The sequence below is a fragment of the Phaseolus vulgaris genome, chromosome 3 (assembly GCF_051622355.1).
Source record: "Phaseolus vulgaris cultivar YP4 chromosome 3, ASM5162235v1, whole genome shotgun sequence".
NCBI classification, from domain to species: domain Eukaryota; kingdom Viridiplantae; phylum Streptophyta; class Magnoliopsida; order Fabales; family Fabaceae; genus Phaseolus; species Phaseolus vulgaris.
This window is the reverse complement of record NC_143500.1, coordinates 15242895-15258980: the sequence shown is the minus strand read 5'-3', so window position 1 is coordinate 15258980 and position 16086 is coordinate 15242895. Positions and strand designations below refer to the sequence as shown.

General features: G+C 37.4%; 3 protein-coding genes across 4 annotated transcripts; 1 reads left to right on the top strand and 2 right to left on the bottom strand.

The window, feature by feature from the left end:
• Positions 1-4623: 4623 nt before the first annotated feature.
• On the bottom strand, positions 4624-8208 carry LOC137806716 (Glycine cleavage T-protein family). 2 transcript variants are annotated; one of them, XM_068606966.2, is made up of 4 exons: positions 7246-8208; positions 6057-6630; positions 5555-5673; positions 4624-5293 (listed from the first exon to the last, which is right to left on the bottom strand). In XM_068606966.2, the coding sequence occupies exons 2-4, from the start codon at positions 6612-6614 to the stop codon at positions 4747-4749; spliced, it is 1224 nt and encodes a 407-aa protein (XP_068463067.1). In that variant the 5' UTR covers positions 6615-6630; positions 7246-8208; the 3' UTR covers positions 4624-4746. The 2 variants fall into 2 exon arrangements, with proteins under 2 accessions (XP_068463067.1, XP_090156333.1); XM_090300207.1 differs by having other exon boundaries at positions 7097-7586.
• An 82-nt stretch (positions 8209-8290) lies between these two features.
• On the top strand, positions 8291-10790 carry LOC137806717 (orotidine 5'-phosphate decarboxylase). The gene is made up of 7 exons (XM_068606968.2): positions 8291-8430; positions 8529-8793; positions 8892-9011; positions 9106-9264; positions 9708-9880; positions 10098-10203; positions 10489-10790. The coding sequence occupies exons 2-7, from the start codon at positions 8551-8553 to the stop codon at positions 10516-10518; spliced, it is 831 nt and encodes a 276-aa protein (XP_068463069.1). The 5' UTR covers positions 8291-8430; positions 8529-8550; the 3' UTR covers positions 10519-10790.
• A 260-nt stretch (positions 10791-11050) lies between these two features.
• On the bottom strand, positions 11051-14730 carry LOC137806715 (U3 small nucleolar RNA-associated-like protein). Its single transcript, XM_068606965.2, has 6 exons — positions 14231-14730; positions 13369-14031; positions 12638-13087; positions 11913-12085; positions 11627-11810; positions 11051-11485 (listed from the first exon to the last, which is right to left on the bottom strand). The coding sequence occupies exons 1-6, from the start codon at positions 14633-14635 to the stop codon at positions 11390-11392; spliced, it is 1971 nt and encodes a 656-aa protein (XP_068463066.1). The 5' UTR covers positions 14636-14730; the 3' UTR covers positions 11051-11389.
• Positions 14731-16086: the final 1356 nt, after the last annotated feature.

Below are 16086 nucleotides of genomic sequence, written 5' to 3'. Positions count from 1 at the left end.
GGTACCGTAGAATCCATTTCACAGCTTGCAAATGACCCTTGCTTGAATCATGCATTTACCTGCTAACAACACTAACAGCCTCTGAAATATCTGGTCTCGTACACACCATTGCATACATCAAGCTTCCAACTGCATTTTCATATGGGACTTTCACCATGTATTCTCGTTCTTCATTAGTCGTTAGAGATAAACGGCTACTCAAATTCAAATGAGGAGCAAGTGGAGTACTTACAGGTTTTGTATCTTCATGCATACCAAAACATTGTAGTACCTTCTACAAATACTACTTCTGTGACAGCCAAATTTCCCCCCTCTCTCTATCCCTGCTTATCTCCATGCCGAGAATCTTCTTGGCTTCCCCAAAATCCTTCATCTCGAACTCTTTACTCAACTGAGTCTTTAACCTGTCAATCTCAACATGACTCTTTGCTGCAATCAGCATATCATCAATATATAAGAGTAAGTACATGTAGGAACCATCTTGAAGTCTATGCAAATACACACAGTGATCGTATTTGCTTCTCTTGTACTTCTGATCCTTCATGAACTTATGAAATCATTTGTACCACTGTCTTGGTGAATGTTTCAGTCCGTACAACGATTTGTTAAGTTTACAAACCCAATCATCTTTAACAACAACCTTGTGTCCTTCTGGCTGAGTCATATAGATTTCCTCCTTCAAATCACCGTGTAGGAACGCGGTCTTTACATCAAGTTGAGCTAGCTCCAAATTCAACTGTGCTACCAAGGCCAACAAAATTCGAATGGAGGAATGTTTAACAACTGGAGAAAATACCTCATTATAATCAATTCCCTCCCTCTGAGTTAAGCCTTTAGCAACCAACCTTGCCTTGTAGCGAACATCTTCTTTATTAGGAAATCCTTCTTTCTTTGCAAATACCCATTTTCACCCAATTGCTTTCTTACCTTTTGGTAATTGTGCCAGCTTCCATGTCTTGTTCTTCTTCAAAGACCGCATCTCCTCTTCCATCGCACCTGCCCAATTACCACTCTCTGAACTCATAATGGCTTTTGGGTAAGTGGATGGAATGTCAACAACAATTGGAAGTGCATAGGCAACCATATCCATGAAACGAGCAAGCTTCTGAATCTCTCGTCTTTGTCTTCTAACTGCAATTGGCGTTGATTGTTGTTGAGGTTTTTGGGTTGAAACCTCTTCCTTATCTGACTCTCCTTCTGCCATATGCGAGTCACTAGTGGTGTTCCGTGCTGGGATCATCACTATCTGCTCAAACTCAACCTACTTCGGGGCACACTCCACCTGCTGCGGAGTACTATCAGCTCCTTCTGGATTTACCTTCTTCAACATGGCAGATTCATCAAAGGTAACATCCCTACTGATAATCGTCTTCTTTGCCTCTAGACACCACAAACGATATCCCTTCACTTCAGGACTAAAGCCCATGAAAAGAGTTTTCTTTGCCCGTGGATCCAATTTTGATTCAATCACATGATAATATGCAATAGAACCAAAAACATGCAAAGAATCATAATCAGTTGCAGGTTTTCCAGACCATACCTCTAACGAGGTTTTGCCATCTATTGCAGATGATGGCAAACGATTGACGAGATGTTGAGCGTATGTCGCAGCCTCAGCCCAAAACTTTTTGCATAACTCAGCATTTAACAGCATACAACGAACTTTCTCCACAAGTGTCTTGTTCATACGCTCTGACACCTCATTCTGTTGTGGTGTTTTTCTGACAGTGAAGTGTCGAATTATGCCATAATCTTGGCATACCTTCAGGAACGGGTCACTCTTGTATTCTCCTATTGTCTGTTCGGAGAACTTTGATCTTCCTTTCTGTCTGGTTTTCAAGTTGAGCTTTCCACTTAAGGAAAATTCCAAGCACATCATCTTTGTTCTTCATGGTAAACACCCAAACTCTCCTGGAAAAATCATCAACAAAAGTGACAAAATAATGCCTACCTTCGATTCATGGAGTCTTGGCAGGTCCCCACACATCTAAATGCACATAATCTAGAATACCCTTGGAATAGTGAATTGCAGTGCCAAACTTCACTCTTCATTGTTTTCCCATAACACGATGCTCACAAAATTCAAGTTTGCAAGCCTTCGTACCTTTCAACAATCCCTAGTTGGCAAGAATTTACAAGGATTTCTCTCCAGCATGTCCCAACCTCATATGCCACAGCTTCGTTGCCTCGGCATCCTTCTTAGTGCTAAAAGTTGTCGTCGTCACTGTCCCCACCACTGTACTACCTTGGTAGTAATACAAATTGTTCTTCCTCACGCCTTTCATCATAATCAATGCTTCCTGAAGTTGCTTTAATAATTTCATCTCGCATGATCACAACTAGGTCTTTAGATTCTAAAGCCCCCAATGAAATGAGATTCTTTTTCAACTTTGGCACAACCCGCACATCCCGCAAAATTATGGTGGATCCATCATGATTCTGCAGCTTGATTGAACCTATTCTGGCTCTCTTACATGGATTATCATTACTCATGTAAACAACCCCGCCATCGAGTTCTTGAAATTCAAATAACCATTCTCGAATGGGACACATATGATAGGTACAACTTGAATCTAATATTCACTCATCTGGATGCGATGATGCTGAAGGTGAAACAAACAAAGAGATATCTGATTCCACATCACTTTTTCATTCTGCAACATTTGCATGTTGCGGAGCTTTCCCTTTCTTCTGCAGTTTTGGACAGTCTTTCTTCTAGTGTCATTTCTCATGATAGAAAGCACATTCGTCTTTGGCAATGGCTCGACCTTTAGACTTAGACCTCCCTCTTCTCCCCTTTGTCTAGCTTTGCTGACGACCTCTTGCCACCAATGCTTCTTCTGATGTCGTTGATTTGGTTTTCATCTTATCCTGCTTTCTCAATTCATGACTATACAAAGCAGAATAAACAACATCTAACGACACATTCTCCTTCCCGTGAAGGAGCGTAGTCTCCAAATGTTCAAATTCATTAGGAAGAGATGATAACAACATCAAAGCCAAATCCTCATCCTCAAACTTCACATCTAAATTCAACAAGTTTGCTACTAATTGATTAAACATAGTGATGTGTGCATTCATAGTAGTACCTTGTCGGTAGTCAAATCGGAACAACCTTTTCTTCATCAGGAGCTTGTTCTGACCACTCTTCTTCATAAACTTGTCCTTCAATGCCTTCCACGGTTTGTGTGCAGAAGTCTCGTTTCTTACAGCATACTTTTGCTCTCTAAACAGGCAGGATCGAATAGTTCCGCACGCCAACCGGTTGATGATGCTCCAATCTTTCTCCTCTACCTCTTTTGGTTTCTTCCTCAATAGCAATATCAAGACCCTGTTCCAAAAGAGAGTCCAAGACCTCTCTTTGCCACATGTCGAAATCTCCAGTGCCATCAAATATTTCTACCGTCAATTTCAAAGTGGACACCGGGAACCTCGACCATGATGACGAGAAGCCCAACACCCTGGATACATCCTTCGTTTCTGGATTTGTCATTACAGACTCAAAATATAGTATTCAATACCTTTGACTCTGATACAACTTGTTGGGAAAATCGGGTAATTTCCCCACTAAAACAACACAATTAGTGAAATGAACTAGTACAAAACAAATGAACCAGACAAGAATTTTTATTGGAGTTCGGCTAGTTTAGCCTAATCTCCTAGCACAGCACAGCTGAAATAGCCCGCTTTATTAATATGGGAGAAATTATTACAAATTGGGATATTCGATGAGAGGTTAATTTATAACCTTCAGACCTCCTTTCCAAACAATGAACCCACCGATGTGAGACTTGGGATTAAGCTACAACATGTGTTTCAATACCAGTCCTTTTTAATTTATATATATATAAATTTATTTTCTATTTATAATAATTTATCTTTCTCGTCATTTACTTATAGAAATTTTATTCAACTTTCTCAAATTAAACTTTTTTTTCCTTTCATCATATTCATAATTATAGTTTGTAAGTTTAGCTTTTTTAATTATTATTTTATTCTTGTATTTTTTTTAACCTAATGAGTAAACTTTACGCTATTATAGATTAAATATGTTTTATAAAAATCATCTTCAAAATGTTTTTGATTGAATTAGTTTGTGTTGTAAATTTATTTCTTTGATATACAAAAAATAATTTAACACATGGAAAATCAAGTGTGATTGCTAACTTAAATATAAAAAAATAAACCATTAAATTTATTTGTTTTGAGTTAGAATATTTTGCTTTTAATTACAAATATTCATCGAAAAGAAAAGTAATACGCTTTTACATGCAATAACAAAATCTTTCATTCCTACAAAAGACATAAACACACTTTCATAAAAAAATCAACTTTTGATAATTGTATCTTTTTATAAAAAATGCAGATTTGATTAATGAAATCTCTAGCAATGTTGTACAGACAATGGAAGCAGACTTGAAAATTTGAACATAAACGCTACAGTTTCTTAGATAATATGATGCAGTTAATAAAATGTCTCGAGAAAACCAAAAAGGAACTACCATAAGGGACGCATTCTAGACATGATATAGCTTGAGTATCATGCATTGTTCTATAACTTAGTACTCGGTGGGAAATTATCGGGTAACTGCAAGATAACGAACCAAATTCAACTCATACATATCTGAAAATTGATATCGAATTTGAATGCAATTTAACATTGACTTTTAACACTCGGATTATGGGAAAATTTGTCAACAAGAAGGAGTGATTCGGAAATGTTTGGGGTAAAAATACAGAAGTAAATTAGGATGGCTTATAGTATTTTGTTGGTACAAATGGCATTTTGGTAACGACTCCTTCATTGGCTTTTCCTCGAATGATAATCTTTACTTTGGTGCCTGCCTTGTGCAGTCCAGATTTCACATATCCCATAGCTATGTTCTTCTTAAGGCAAGGACTAAATCCACCACTGGTTATTTCCCCAATGTTCTTCCCTCCTTCATCTTGAATCTCACTGTGGCTTCTGGGAGGTGGACCAGAAGAAATGAAACCAACACGCCTGATGGAAGGACCTTCTTCAAGCTGTTTCAGGATAACATCAGCTCCTAGAAAACCACCTTCTGCTCTCCTCCTCTTCCCAATAGCCCATGTCAGTCCTGCTTCAATTGGTGTAATGTGCTGTTCCATGTCATTCCCATATAAGCACAATCCAGCTTCAAGTCGCAGACTATCTCTTGCACCCAATCCTGTCAATCTTATCTTCCCTTCAGATTTTTCCAGTATTGCCTTGGCAAGATCCACACCATGCTCTGAAGGAACTGAGATCTCAAATCCATCTTCTCCAGTATACCTGAAGGTCTCGATGAAGGAAGTGTTATTCATTATGCTTGGTCTAATCAATTAGATTAAGCATGGTGTCCCTGATAAACTCTACTAACAACAGAAACTTGCAAAATAAAACCAAGATTACTTAGTCACAATAAAAGTTAGCTTATCTTGGAAAGGAAAGGAAAGATTGCCAAAGTAATACAAGATGGAGTCTCAGGTAAGTTGACTAGTACTCGGATGAACTTTGAAAAAGGAATTGATAATGTTGGTAAGAAAAACATACCCGGTTCGGGTAAGGAAGCACTGTGAACCATTTATGTCCAACACACGGAACTCCCCAAAGTATAGCTTGCTCAAATCCTCTTTTGTGAGGTGTTGAAGAACGGGGGCTGCAAGAGGACCCTGCACCAGTGACAATAAGAATCCTTTATTGATGTTACACTGAGGAACCGTCTATTAATTCAAAAGCCCCACAATTTATTTGAATATTTTAACACGAGTACAAATCACCTGAACAAGTGAATCGTGGTCATTTAATGACCACGCTATACGAAGTTTTAATCTTGTGACTGGGAAAAGAATATGAGACACTAAAACAGAAGATACAAATGGCAGGTGATATGACAGTGTACTAAATAGTTTCCTAAAGCATTGGTTTAATGTTTAATGTCTCTACAGAGAAAACCTCAAGCAGCAGGATATAGGCAAATAGGTAACACATAACAGACAAAACAAGTTAAAAGTGTGTTCAGCAGATGTCAACGTAGAAGAGCAAGTGAAATTACCTGCAGAGCAAGTAGAGATCTCTCATCATGTATGTGCCATGACACATCACCTCCTTTGGCCTTGAATGCCTTCATATGCTCCTCAATATGAGCCAGATCTTTATCCCTGCAGCCAGCATTCACAACCAAATATATGTGGTCATCCGTCACCTTGGTAATTACTGAATCATCAATTGCCCCTCCCTTTTCATTTGTGAAAACAGTCAGTGTCCCAGTTCCAGGGGCAAGCCCAGCAACATCGGCAATGACTAGCTTTTCAAGGAATGGGGCAGCATCCTTCCCTTTGAGGCTCAGCCCACACATGTGAGAAACGTCAAAAAGGCTACCATTCTGCCTACAGTTTATGGTTGAGTCCATGATTGAGTCCTTGTATTGGATGGGCATGCTCCATCCAGCAAATGGAACCATCTTCCCACCATGAACAACATGGAAGTCATGAAACACTGTCTTTTTCAGCTCAGCTTCAGAAGCAAAACATCGACGAGCAACAGCCTTCTTATCTCCATGAGCAAGACGACGTGTGACCAATTGCCCAAGTTGCCACAATCCCCCCCTCATTTTCTAAGCTAAATATCTGAAGAAACACTTAAAAGGGTAAGTTATTGACACACCTGTGATAGGGGTCACAGGTTTCAGATTATTGTAATTGATTCATGCCATTCCTAATGTGGGAAATATGATATGACTCTTGACACAAGACGGTACGTCATTCTCCCTAACCAAAATTGGCCAAAATCCCAATGTCAAAACTGGAACAAGATATTTGGTGGCGTTGCAGTCGGAGACAAAAGCAAGGCAAATTGTGACAAGCTAGATGTGATCACAAAAGGAAATAAAACTCCAATAGAACAATTAAACGACGCATTCCACGAAAGTAGTCATAGAAAAATCTATAGCCATGACATTTTGCAGAACTCAAAGATTGACACAACATATCAGTGTAAGGTGACAAATGAAAAACCCTGTGCGGAATCAATCATATACCATATAATAAAACAGATAATAATAATAATAATAAAATGAGGTTGTTTATCACATACCATGCACCCAGAATGATATAAAGACCATATCGCTACATTTTGTAGATCTAAATATCAATTTCACTAAAAATACGGATCAATATGATATTATAAAGCGAAGTGGTAGAATGAAACAGAGAAAAAAGAGAAGTGAAGGGTAGAGCACTGACATTACAGAGATTGGTTTGTTATGCGTATGGAATGGTTGAGGAGAATTAAGCAAAGGTTGGAGCCCAAAACAGAGAAGAGAAAAGGTGTGCACTGTGTGTATGAAAGAAGAGGGAGGCTTATCTGTTGGACTTGGACACAAATATAGGATATATATCTAAATGAAGAAAAATGAATAAGAAATAAACGGGAGTTGGTGGCTGTGAGAGTGAGAGAGAGGTAAGAGGTTCCTCTTCTCAAATCGACATACTCTGTCGATAATACCACATCGTTAGTGAGTGGTCGAAGCACTACCAAACCACACTCACTCCTTTCCCATCTCTTTTCACCAATACGTTCAACTATTCTAAGTTTAAAACAATATTCATATAAATATTTTGTGTTCAAAATATCTTTAATACGTTCAAAATAATTTTAATATCAGCTTACGGTTTAGCACATTATTTGTAATAAAAAATTATTTTCAAAATCTTGTTATCCTCCTAATTTTTATTGCTGATCACACTAACTTTGGGTAATTGTGGTATTAGCAACTTTGCACTAAAAAGGAAAGCAATGAAGTTGGTGAGATGGTCTGGTCATGAAATAGAAGTGAAACAAAACCTGAGGGAAGTGCATTGAAGCAAGCAATTGGGTGGTTGGTGGCTCTGAACTCGGTAATAAAAAAATTTAAAGACTAAAAAGTGGAGTTGTAATGCATATTCTTATTTGAGTGAAAACTAGTTATTTGCAAAGTTTGTCTCCTTAGATTAGAATGTAAAAACTTCATACTTCATGTATTGATTATTTTTAAAACAAAATCTTAATTTGACATTTTTTTTTAGCACCCCAGGAAAATTATATATAAGCAAATGACTGAAATTAGCAACCTTTGATGATGGGAAAAGTATGAGACAACATTTTTGTAATCGATACTAATTTAAATAAACCCTTGTGGATATTGGGAGCTGAAACGAAAAACAGAAGAAGAATAGTTGGGAAACAAACAGTAGAAGGAACGTAGGTATTGTCTGTTGCGAGGAGATTTATGATATTAAGAGTTGAAAGCGATTGTTGGTAGCCAGAAACCATTCATCATATTCGTGGTTCCGCTGAAGCCCCGTTTCAAGATACTTTTCTAAATTCCCTCTTCTTATTTTCTATTTCTATTTGGTGTATCAGCCAAGTCTATGCTTACCCTCCACCAGGTATTACTCTCCCTCTCCAACCCCCTTTTCCTTATTTTCTTCCTCTTGTCTTTATTTTTCTTAAACCAACCTTTTTTCATTTATTGGTTGTTTTGAAGGGATCAATATAATGGTTCAAACATGCTAACGGTGTATGCTCATAGAGCTATTCTAAAGTGCCATTTATACCAAGATTCAGCTTCTGCTCAACAAACATACCCATGCAAGATCAATAACAATGTTAATTTGGTGAATTGCAATCCTAAACCTTTTGGCAGTCCTTCTAGTAATATATTATTTCATAGTGCCTCCTTCTCTGGAAAATGTGATAAGCTACAGAAGAGCCTTAATCTATTCCATCATGTTGCCACGCATAAATGGCTTGTAAGCATGTTTGTTGGACCATTGACTTGTGTAGTTTAGTTTATTTATCAATTCTCATTGCTCTTGCTGATTGATATTTTTTTTGGCATCATGTGAAGTGCGGGTTACAGGATTCCGTTTCATCTGATGATGAATTTCGTTCTTCACGGAATATAGCCATCAGCTTGTTCAGGCGATACAGGAACTTCATTGATCGTGGTGGAACCGACAATCTAAAAGTATTTCCATAGACATGACTCCGTTGCACCCTTTATTGGTTCTTTCAATTCTTTATATTCTAATTACCAGTTTGCGTTGTGTTTTCACTCTCAGGAGTTCATCACTGCCGGGGTAAATGCATATGCGCTCGGATGCACTGATGAAGGATTGAGGAAAGAACTTACGGATATGAAGAACTCTGGGATTGAAATTGATGTAATGCAAAGTTGTGGTGGAAGCACAAGCTTGAAATCTAAGATCGTCTCAGAGGAGGTCAGTTAGTTCTAAGTCATCAATCTTTATTATCACGAGAATTTCTTTTGAGGATTGGCCTTTTGAGTTTTTTTCTTTTGAGGATTAGCCTTTTGAAGACTGTAAATTGGTAGAGATGTGTCTGTGTAGAAGGAGATGATTTTCTACGTTATGTCTAGCAGATTAATAGAGACAGGTTTGTCTGTATATAATCAAACAGGCTAAGCCTCTTTGAAAGAAGCAACGGTAACAGAAATTGCAGAACTGATAGTTGTTAACTTGTTAGTTAAGCTTGTTAGTTTATTAGTTCACTAAGTAACTAGATGGTACCGTCCTAAATGGGCTCTTAATTCAACAACCTAATTGGCATCACCTGCATTAGCTAATATCGGTGACTTGATTTTGTTGGACATGAATTCTGCAAGATCTCTGTTGTCTTGCTCTTAATGCCGTGTATCATGCAGGTTGATGAATGCATTTTCTGGTTAAGCATTATATTCATCACCATCTTGTGCACACCCCAACCAACCATTGTTAGATGGTCATCTACAACTCCGGTGTCAGATGAAGTGAGACTGCAGTGGAAAGGCTTTTGTGCTCTGATAGCAAATGCATATTTTATGAAAGGAATGGCATGGTGAGATACCATCTTGAACCTAGTTTTTAGTTTTCCTTACTTTTCATATATGCTTCTGGTAACTAGTAGTATATGATTTTTCCCCATTAAAGAATATCATCTAATAGAACTGTGGTGAAGTTTGTTCTCTTACTTGAGTGTAGTGCATAGTTAAAGTTTGGAAGTAACAAAAGCCTAATGGAAATTCACAGTATTGCTTACTATCTTTGTATTGAAGGCTTCCCGTGAAGACTCTTCAATTAGAACAGACAGCTGTGATGGGTCAAGCTGAGAAACCGTCAGTTGTTGCTAGCCGTATGCGATTAGTCTTTAGCACACTTGAGGTTAGCAGTTTACAAATTATTACGATCAATGTTTGGAAATCATTACCTAGCGGATCATCATTAATTTCAGCGTTTTCCATGTTTAAGGATCAATATAAAATCAACTTATGGTGGAACATGGATCTCCAATTGATTCCTTTTCCTGAATTTTTAGCTTGTTAACAATAGTAAATCGCATGCGTGCGATTAAGATTATTATTCTTTACTGTCTCGCTAAATGCTCATCTCAATACATTGCTTATCAAAATAGAAATAGAATTTAATGTAGTTATTTGACTATTGTAGGTAGTGAGTCCACAGTGGCCAAAAGCATAGAACACGACATCAAGATAAATCTCCCTCTCAACAAATTCCCGTTGAGTTGTATTCCATGTTTGCTGACAAATGTAGCAGCATTTTGCCAGAGGATATTAAAAGGGGAAGCAAATAAAAAAACGGGATAACAATGTGGTCTAAGTATGTTCAGTGCGCCCATATGGATTTCTATTTTGTACGTCGTTTAAGCGATACGTATATTATACACATAAATATTTCTAGTGCTTTAAAAATAAAATTGGGGAAAACGTACTATCAATTTGTCCAAACAATCCAGAGGATTATTTCATTCATCGGTTGTTCAGTTTCCCTTAAAACGTTGATTTTACATACTTCCCTACGTCTTACATGATCCACTTCGTAATCACTTTTCAACCAGTAACTTGGGATCCCTACGTCACACAATCGTATTTGAAAGTCTTTTGAAAGCACCGGTTCCATTTGTGTGTATGTCTCTGTTAAATACATTTAAGATCTTTCTCGTCAGAATGAAAAGAACACCACGAGGGTATATTATAAACAGTGTTAAGAATACCAGAAAACTAAAGTTTTGGGAGAATGCATTGATTTTTTTAACTCAGGACAACTGTGGTTTATAAGCCTTTACAGAAAACTGAAAGATACACGTTCTGCCAAGTTTTACAACATACCAATGTGGGAAACAGTTACCAAAATAAATCCTAAAAGAAAATCCCGAGACTTCACCAGTTAATATCTAGCTTTTGGGAAGAAAGAACGAAGGAAGCTCTATTTCTCACCTTCTCCAGAAGCGAAAACAAATTTGCATGTAGACTAGCCAAAGGAACAAATTTCTGATGAAAAATAAAGTGGTCAAAATTGAACTCTGATATCCATGGTCGTAAGTTAGAAATTATAACATATCTGGAGAAGTGACAAATTCACTAGCATCTTTCAGAACTCTCCTTGCACGCCAATAAATAGCAGTAGCCTTTTCTGATGTCCCCATCTGCACAATCAACCCCAAAAATAAAGTCATGGATGCACCACTTGGATTGAATGATAAAGGATTTAAAAACAAGTAAAAGAGCAATTAAACAGTTTCCCCAGCAGTAGTAGTAATACTAAAAGGTGGGAAAAAACCTTTTACCTTGGTCTCCATGCGATAATAATCTTGCCATAAGCTGACATTTTGGTCATAAGTTGCTAGTGCAGATTCATACAACTTCCTCGCACTTATGAGACCATCTTTATCTCCTATTGATGCAAGGTTTGTTTCCAAGTCAATGCAATGTTTATGTAAAGCAAGGCCAGGATGCGGTAATGCTAGAAACCTGCAATGAGAACCAGTTGAGGAATTTATAGATTTAAGACATAAAAACCTGTGGGAGCATGTTTTGGTAACCAGTACCCTGAGGTAATTCCACTGCACATACCGTTTATACATATCTCTGGCCTGCTGAATTCCATCTTTTTGAAGTACAAAACTTACAATGGCAGAAGAAAGGGAAAACCCATTTTCACTGCCACCATCTCTGACCAAAGTAACAACAGAAATCTCCACCAGTTTATCAAAATATTGTCTTTGATTTGCATAGAATTTGAGGACCTGTATTGAGTGAAGGTTAGAAAGATGAACTATATGAAGAACTTTTCAGTTTTAATATTATACAAAATAGTTCAAATGACGGACAAATCCATTCACAAACTGAACTAAGTAAATAAAAATGTATGAACATTTAATAAAAGAGGAACGTAAATAGAAAATTTTGTCAGCACTAAGGAGATGCATTCTATCACCAATTTCAGGTTCAAGTTCAACTGGCAAACACTTCTTTACAAAACGAGAAATAAGTTAAAAGCCAACAGCTATTTTTGCAGCATCATGAATCATTATGTAAGTCTTTAACTAACCAATTAACATTGAGTCTTCTCTAGGAAAAAGCGTATGGATACCATATTGAAAAAAGAAAACCAGATAATTCTAACCAAGACACTGTTCAAAAATCAAATGATCAAGGAACAAATAAATATTGTATAATTTAAACCCTGGAGGCAACAGAAATTTGTGTCCAGAAAATGATTTGATTAGAACAGATTTCGTACAAGATATGATTTACTGTAGAAAAGCAGAAATAAGATATTGGTGGTGACAGCATACCTTTAACCACAAGTTATCTGATTTTGAAACAGAAACTTTCATCAAAATTTGTTGAAGGAGTTCAAAAAGGGTTTGCGAATCAGCATCACTAGGTGTAGGAGAACTTCTTGTGATGTATCTAATTTCTATAGTAATCCTCAACACCCATAACTCCACCGATTCTGCAAGCTTTCCACTGCAAAGCTTTGCTGCCAGTTTCCGAGCCTCTTCCAGTTGTCTCAATTGCAAATGTAAGGACACATGCTTGCAAGCAAGATCTTCAGTAATACATCCCATGCTTTCAGCCCTTTCGTATACTGACAGAAGATGCGGTATATAGTTTACAGCCTGACCTGATGGCCCAATTATATTGGTTTCTCCTTCTTTAGGAGCTACAATAGCCGTTAGAAAATTTGCATACAAACTAAACGTAGTTCCTGATGGCATCTTTTTCAAAGCCTCCTCATAAACCTACAAAACAGATAAGGGCCAGGCTCAAGGTTCACTACACCAACAGGCACACAAGAAAAGAATCATAGAAAAATCCTACATTACCACGATCTAACAAGCATTATTCCTAGAGCTGGGATACAATTAGATCATTTGATTGGAATTACCATAATAACATTCTTCATCAAATATACCTACTTTTCCTAGTTTAGGCTCAAGCAGTCATAAATCTCAGTCACCAAAATAGCCTTTAGTGATATACCATGCTCCCTACGGTTTCAGAAGTTCACAAAGATTCATACCTGAACAGCCTTTTCCAGCCGAGGAATTAAGACCTCTTTACTTATCCCCTGACCATTTTCAAGATCACATTCACGCCTTGCAAGCCAGTCCCAAAATTCCGGTTGTGATGAAAAATCCCTCTTCGCGTCATTCAATATCTCCTTACACGTATCTTCGTAATCTGACAAATTCGTACCCTCCAATATTTCCAAAAATCGCTTCCTGAGACTGAGACTTGAAGGGACAGCTTCAACCGCTCCGCCGTATACAGTCTTAAAAATATTCATACCATGTTCTGCAAACAATTCCTGCTTCTTTTCCGCTTGATCACTTCCAACATTTGATCCATCATTATCATCACCCTCCTCTTTTTCACCTAGTGACATGAACAAATCTTTGTTTTCCTCCCTCCATTGTTTTTCATCAGAACTCTTGGGATCACGGGTGAGAGTTCCCTCATCCTCACCCAAAGCAACCTTCCGTGCCTTCAACTTATTAAGGTAAGTAAGTTCCATCCGAAGATACTCCACCCAAAGATCTTCCGAAGTTGGACAAACTCTGAGACCCTCCTGCATCAAAGCACGAGCAGCCGCAACATTCAAGTTATGATCAAATTCCCAAGCCGCAGCATAAATCCAAACTCCCGGAACCTTTGGATGAAACCTAATAACTTTAGCCAATGCCTGCAAATTATTCACAACAACAATGTTCACATATACAAACATACATAAACGTATACACACAGAGAAAGACACACGCACATGTATAAACACGTGTATGAAAGCCAACATTATATACGATATAGATACATGTATCCAATATGTGAAGAATTCAAACGAAAATTCAAAGAAAATGGTTGGAGAATAATAGAGTAAAAAGTACCGTCTTCATCTTGCCATTTTTTCTGATCCTGCAAAACTCGAGATAGCGAAACCAGAGATCGATGTCGCCCTTGTAGCGCTTCAAAGCGAGTTCGTAAATCTCTAAAATCCTAAGCATGCCTGCGAAATCGGACTTGGACTTCTTCAGCTTCTTGTTGCCTTGCTTCGTCAATTCCCGCGCCACGGACTTCTTGCGGAGCCTGCGGAGCGCGTCGAGCTGAGTCTCGTACTCGACGTAGGCCAAGAAATCCTGCTTCAGAGGACACGGACGCTTCAGCCGATACTCAAATTTTCGCCGCTGCTTCACGATCTCGGCGATCTCGCGGCGGCTGAAGATACCGCGCTGCTCGAGGTCGTCAAGCTCGTCCACCATGCGCTCCAATCGGTACTGCACCACGTCCGCCATGTTGCTTGGTTACGGACACCGTGAAACAGAAGAGGAGCGTCGAAGAAACAATGCTGGGTTTCCTTTCGAACTTGAACCTATCTATCTATCTATCAGAGCTGAGGTTCAAGGAGGGTTTTGCTCATGTAAGAACAAACGGCCCAACCATTATACGGCCCATAGTACGCGGAATCCCAGACCTTAATATTGTACTGGGCCTTTATGGACTTCAATATTTTTTAGGCAGGTTCTTCCTGCACCCCTATACTTTTCTTCCTGCACCCCCAAAATGTTATGCAAAGACCAATTTGTTCCTATTATTTTTTTAAAACCCTAAAATGAACTTGAACTTTATTTGTTTTTTTTCATTTCAGATTATGGAATCCAGAAATATTTCAGATTGGTACTACCAATTCTTTATTTCAAAATATGCATTTCACATTTAAAAATCCATCATTCAAAAAAAAGCATTTTGGATCTACCAATCCGTGACAGAAATATGCATTCTGCAATCATAAATCCATAATTCAAAAAAAAAACATTCTGGATCCAGCAATTCGTAACAGAATTAGGCTTCCGGATTCAGCAATCTAGAAATCATTAATTTATGCAAAATTTGCTTCCAAAACACCCCCTCATCCAGAAAAAAAAAATGATTCAGTTCCGGATTGATGAATCCGTAGCACATTCTCAGATCTCGATTTTCAATAACCATAGTGCCCTTTTTCAAATAAAAGGTCAAGGTCAGTTTCGGGATTTAGAAAATTGTGGGGGTGCAGGAAGAAAAACGTAGAGGTGCAGGAAGAAGAAGCCTATTTCTAATATTTAATTATATTTATTTTCAAATTATTATTTTTAATATCAAATTCTTCTTACTTATTTTGAATTTAAATATTCTCACTTTTACATTATTTTTTTATTTCTTTTTCATTTTCCTTTTTACTCTTTAATCTACACTAGATTAAAAAACTTTTGTTCCAGCATTGAAAATCAATTTCTCTCTCAATGTAAATTCTGGCGTCGAAATTAATATGACACATTTCTCATTTACATCTACTTAAAAAATAATTTTTGAAAAATCAATTCAACCCAAACCAATCAAGGCCTTTCATACGTATAACCTCCAAAAAGTATGGACATTTGAAGAACAGAGTGTCTCATCTCAATTTTCATCAGTGGTTTTTCTTTTATTTTCTACCTAGCATCTGGGACATACTGCTAGGAATATTAGGAGGAACTATATTTTTATTAATTAAATGGTTGATTTTTTTGTAGGTACAAGATTGATACTAATAAAGATTTATTGACCATATATATTTATCCAGCAAAACCTTAATTTATCAGATAGCAGTGCATATAAGAGAATATTTTTATTTATTATTTCATTAATATTATATTAAAATATATTATATTAATTATTAAAGATTGACTGTACAGAAAAGTTAATCAATTTAGTCATTAAGTTTCAGTGT